At 35.3% G+C, this 5,880-nt stretch overlaps 1 protein-coding gene and 1 long non-coding RNA gene across 2 annotated transcripts; both read right to left on the bottom strand.

Annotated features, from left to right (window-relative positions):
• Positions 1–319: 319 nt before the first annotated feature.
• LOC146924002 (protein FAR1-RELATED SEQUENCE 5-like) lies at positions 320–3,023 on the bottom strand. Its single transcript, XM_085709069.1, has 2 exons — positions 839–3,023; positions 320–723 (listed from the first exon to the last, which is right to left on the bottom strand). The coding sequence occupies exons 1-2, from the start codon at positions 3,011–3,013 to the stop codon at positions 610–612; spliced, it is 2,289 nt and encodes a 762-aa protein (XP_085565195.1). The 5' UTR covers positions 3,014–3,023; the 3' UTR covers positions 320–609.
• A 341-nt stretch (positions 3,024–3,364) lies between these two features.
• On the bottom strand, positions 3,365–4,619 carry LOC146924001 (uncharacterized). Its single transcript, XR_015009954.1, has 2 exons — positions 4,159–4,619; positions 3,365–4,067 (listed from the first exon to the last, which is right to left on the bottom strand). It is a non-coding gene; the product is annotated as an uncharacterized LOC146924001 (long non-coding RNA).
• Positions 4,620–5,880: the final 1,261 nt, after the last annotated feature.

Here is a 5,880-nt window from a genome sequence, read left to right as displayed (position 1 = left end):
TTTGTATTCAACTCTCACTAATTAGTAATACACTTGGACAATATTAAGAGAGAGCTTGCAACTGATTGACAAATAAAGTCACATCTGTTATTTCTTCAGGCAATTACAAGTGCTCAATGTATTTAAAGGTTTACTAGTTATGTTCCCTATCATCACGTTTTGTCAAGTGTGAGTAAGTAAGGAGAGAAATTATAACCAAGGGCATGACAAGAAAAGAAACACAGCTGAATAGAAAAGTGTATCCCATGAATCAACTTGAAATAAACAGATTCTGTCTGAGAAAAAGGTATAGTACATGCCTGATTCTTCTCATTAGAAATAAAAGCAACAAAAAGAACAGATCCTTCAGAATTTTACATTCAATAACTGCACAATTTGCAAAGTAAATACACATTCACAAACTCCCCTCAATTGACCATTTTATCGCTGAACAAATAGTTGGTACTACTCTTATTACAAGAAAAACGTAGCAGTATCAAAAAATTAATGGATACTCTTATTGCTAGAAGAAAGTAGTGGCTACATAATCTTTTCTTATGCAAATAAACAATGGTGTCTAAAGCTCAATAGCTATTGTTATTGCAAAAAATAAAAAATAGTTGCTGCAGATTAGTTGCACCCAAATGTCTTCTTCCAATCAATGTGACTTGTTGAAAATGGTGTCTCAGCCTCTGCATTCGTTATCTCTGAAATTACATTTTGACTGACTTGAATATCTTCCTTCTGACACATACAAAAAAGAATAAAAATTGATTTCAACATGGTGATAGTGACAAACATAAAATGCTCAATCTGCAAGTGAAACAATGTAAAAATTAATTGAAGTAATTGATCTAACCTGTGTTGCATTAATACCAATTGCTAGTGTATCTTGACATCCATGTGAAAACAATACATTCTGTCTTGTTGTAGCTGTATAAGTACTACCTTGCTCTACCTGTATAATTGGAATTGGCATGGTGGGAGAAAAATTATGTCTCACAGAACTATACTTTTGAGTGTCTTTTCTTCTTTTATATTTTCTCTCTAGACAACTCTTAGGTCTACCTTTTCCTCTGGATACACCATCCTTCTTTTTTATCCCCATAACTTCAGATGCATTGAAGTTTTCATTCAAAACAATTGTTCTGTCATCAGAGTTAACATCATTTGTTTGACAAGTTATATCACCATGATCTGCACTCTGTATGGAAGACCTTTTACTCAAGATGTTTTCAACTTCAAGTCCAATTTCCACCAATTTTTTAGCTAAATATGACGAAGCATCTTCAGAATTAGCAGCCTTACATGATATTGCTACCGCAGTGCGACACAAATCCTTAGAGCGATTTAAGACAACTAACTTAGGATCTTCTTTGATGATTTGTCCTTTATTGTCAAGAACACATCCACTTCGAGCATTCTTAGTCCATCTCTTAAGGATGTATTTTGGAGGAATTACAATTATATTCCAATGATTAAGTACTCGAATAGCATGGCAGCAAAGGATACCAACAAATTGAAAAAGTTGACAGCTACACTCAACACTTTGATCTTCAGAGTTGAAGGTAACTTTATGCTTCCTCATAGCCCCAAACAAGCACACATCATATTCATATAACACTAAGTTCTGCGTGCATATTGCCAAAACAAGATTACATGATTTTTCATATTCCCCACGAACAAGAGAAAAAATTGTCGGTGTATAGACATCTCTTGCATTTCTCAATAACATGATGTTCATATTCAATGATGGCATCTTCTGGCTCATTTCATATTTAGACTCTACCTCCTTATATCGCATATCATCTAGCAATCTCTCAAAATTTCTGAAAAATTCTAACACATTAAAGGTAGGCTTCATGTAAAGCCTTAAACGGCCATTAAAGCTCTCACTTAATTGTGTTGTTGTAGCACCGGCTGAAAAAGTGTGTCGCCCATATACCGAAGCCCATTTTTCCTTTTTGTTAAAGAAATCTTGCATCCATTTATTTTGGCGAAGATTATGCTTGTCAAGTAATGACTCCCAAGCATTCAGAAAATCATCCTCATACTCGAAACCATAAATGCAACTTTGCAACTCGCTAGCAAAATAATTAGATCGCTGAAAGGCATGATTAACATTCTTTAGTGCATTTTGAAATAAATGCCACAAGCATAAACGATGATATGACTCGGGAAAAACCTCTGAAATTGCCTTTGCCATTGCAGGATCTTGATCTGTTAAAATTGTCATCGGCTTTTTACCACACATAGCTTTAAGAAAAGTCTTGAACAACCACTTAAATGATTCAGCTGTCTCATCATATAACAATGCTGCACCAAATAACACACTTTCTCGATGATGATTAAATCCAACAAACGGAGCAAATGGTCGTAAATTCTTATTAGTGCGATAAGTGGTATCAAAACACACTACATCTCCAAAATAAGCATAATCCACAACCATTTTAGCATCAGCCCAAAAGATGTTTGTTATTAGATTATCAATGTCTAGTTGAATTTCATAAAAGAATGATGAATTCTCTGATTGCTTTGATTTAAAATAATGAAGAAGAGTATATGCCTCACCTTCCTCCATTTCCTTCATTCTTTTAGAATTTAAATGATTGCTAATATCTTTGGCAGTGCAACCAACATTTTCTCTCCCTCCAACTTGTCGACTAATGAACTCAAAAATTAGTTTCTGACGTATGCCGGACCGGTTCGCCATTTCAACTTCAGTAGCTTGAGCGACAGAAACTTTTCTTTGTGATGGTAACTTATGCCTACTCCTGGGGGTTGCAAGTTCATGGTTATGGTCTTTGACAAAAGATGTAACCACATATTTTCCATTGGATTCTCGACCAATGACCAAATGCGCTGAACAACCAGTTCTGATATCTTTGCGAGTCACTTTTCCTTCTTCATCTTTTATTCTCTTGAAGCCTTCTTTAAAACAAGAAAATTTTCGAGATATCACAATCTCCTCATCTAATTTACTTTTGTTTCTCCAATCTTTTCTAACGCTAAAACCAACAAAGCCTGCGTACATATTATAAAACCTATATAGTGGACAAAAACCCGAAATCCGACCCAAACCGGTATAACCGCTGACAAAAACGGATAAACGGGTGGGTTTGTACGGGTCGTCGGGTTCGCGGGTTAACCTTTTCGGTTTTATGTGAGTATATATGGGCGGGCTCGGATGTCCAAAATGGAACCAATGGAAACCGAAACCCGACCGATTGACTATACTAGTCTCACTTTTCCTTCAATACTTGGGATGTGAGACACATCACTCATAGCAAGTCTCGAGACTCACAATTTGTCAGATACAATTACTTTACATCTCTTTGAATATTACACTAAACTTATTTTTTATCATTACCATAACAACAACTTACAAGAGCAAATTGTATTTTATTTATTTATTTTTATTTTTCTTACATTGTAAAATGGAAAAGAGATAGGACATGCTACGGTATCAGCTCTTAGTAGTACTTCACATGCTTGCTCAGTAGTACTATTTTGTCTCAAAATTCAAACTATTTTCTCTTTGTTTGTTCCTGTGGCCTTTGAGACCTTATCTTCTTCCTCTTTTCACTCTCAAGAAACCTTCACATCCCACCGCGCCTCTCTCTCTCTCCTTCTCTCTATATCCATCTCTCTTTTCTTCACACATTTTTTGTGGTCATTTTCTTCCATTATTGTCACTGTTATTAGATCTACAAACTTTGAACAAGATAATTGCTACTTGTATGGATTCAACACTCTCTCTTCATCTTCTATATTATTTCTGTGTATTTTGCTCTTCCTGGATTTTAGTTGCAAATGACCATGGAGATGACCCGATGTAAACCACCCGTTTCGAACCGTCACCCGTCAAAACCGAAATCCGACGTAACCGAATGCATAATTGGACGGGAGTGGGCTTAGATTTGGCAACCGTGGTTTCAAACGGATCGACAGTTTCGGTCCGCCACCGACCGAAACCGACCGTTTGTCCACCCCTCTATATGCATGATCTTCAGTATCAAATTCCATACCAACATTTGGAACTATATCGTCCAAGGTTACATCATTTTCAATGTTGTCCTTGAATTTCACTGTAAAAGAGAAACTATATTAAGACCAATTCAAAGGAGAAATAAACAAGCACATACCACATATTAAAGCTATCAGTAAATTGTCAATTACCATTAGAATCCGAGGTGGCAGAAGCTGTATTGCAATTTCTTGATTCATTGACATTGCTCCCAAGAACCTCACAAGATGGATGGGTAGGAATTAAATCCCCTATATTTGTAACCATGTCGTATTGTGTTGAAAGGTAGATTGGGGTTTTCCTCTCTCAGGCACAATAGAAAAAAGCGATGTTAATTTTGTGTTTGGAAGGTGTTGTAGATTGTAATGGCAGAAAACAATAGCAATGGTTGCCCTCTGTAGTGCTTAAATGTACTATTCTAAGAAGAGAGTAAACTGGTGAATTGAGGGTTGTAATTTGCAAAGAATCAAAAAGAATTGAGAAAGAATTTGATATAAATCTGAGACTGATTTAGATAACTGAAGATTGTTGTTTCGATTTGGTTTGATGAAGGTTTACAGTGCTGGAAACTAACGTTAGCTGCTTTACTATTTAGCAGGGTTGGGTCTGACGTGAATAATAACGAAGAGGTTAACAGAGTTAAGTGAATTTGAATTTGACGTGGATCATTTAATCCACTTGTAATGTTATTAGTGGATAACAGGATAAACAGTAGGTAAGGTACTGTTTATAAGTTTTCTCCTTTAAATATTTCCAACTATGACATTGAACATGATTCTCACTTTGACTCCTTTCAAAAAAAATATGATTCTCACTTTGACTATAAATAAATATGCATTTCTTTACAATACCACTCACAATAAGATATTCGGTTTTCATAACTTTTCAAATCAAGTTTAGTTATAATGGAAGCTCTCTTGAAACTGTTTTGGAAGTTTGTTGTGTTACTTGTTGTTATTGGAGGTGCTATGGTAGGGAACGTGCAAGGTCGTTTACCACGCTGCTGTCCAATTCCTACTGTATGTATCCCCAGAATATGTGACAAACCCCCATGTTGCATTCCCCCAAAGTCTGCTGATTTGAAGCCCTAAAACTTTGCAGCTTTTATGTTAGTTTAAAACCAATCATTTATAATTTAAAACAGTCTATCCATCTAATATGTAATAATTTCTTTAATAAGATTGGTTAAGATATTATACTTTCTTATTCTCTATTATTTTTGCCTTCTATTTGACATTTTTGTGTTTGAATATATTATATATATTACGAACAAATATATAAATAGTTTGTGATATATTTAGGGATTGAGTATGATTCGATGTCAATTGTTTCTATGACTTCTAATGAGTGTAATCTTTATAAAGTGATTGCCTCAAGTACAATATGGCTCGGGGAATGCCACCGCTCAGAAATAAACAGCGAAGATCATCAAATACAAAGAATAACTCGCCATTTATGTAAATATTATGGTTGCAACAACTCTTGTTTGAACTTGGCATTAGATTGTCTCAACCACCAACAATCTTCAAAGACAATATTGGCGACAATTACATATGTGAAAATTCGGTTTTCCACACAAAGATGAAACACCTAGCCGTTGACTCTCATTTTGTTTGTGATCTTGTTGCCAAGAAAGAACTCCAACTTTCTCACATTCCTTCAATCCATCAACATGCAAACTTGTTCAAACCTTATTCAAATCATCCATTTTGCGGGGTGTAAAGGAGCCATATCTCCCGATTCAATCCTATAACACATTTTTCCTCTATCTTTCTCTCATGATTTTGAGCCTTTTGCATAAACATCTATATGTATATAAAAACTGGGAAAAATGAGGTGTGGCTATAGCCACAACTAGCCTTATACTGGATACG

The sequence above is a fragment of the Medicago sativa genome, chromosome 5 (assembly GCF_051527215.1).
Source record: "Medicago sativa cultivar Bolivia chromosome 5, Bolivia_mono, whole genome shotgun sequence".
Classification (NCBI taxonomy): Eukaryota; Viridiplantae; Streptophyta; class Magnoliopsida; order Fabales; family Fabaceae; genus Medicago; species Medicago sativa.
The sequence above is the reverse complement of the archived record's forward strand: the minus strand, read 5'-3'. Positions and strand labels throughout refer to the sequence as shown.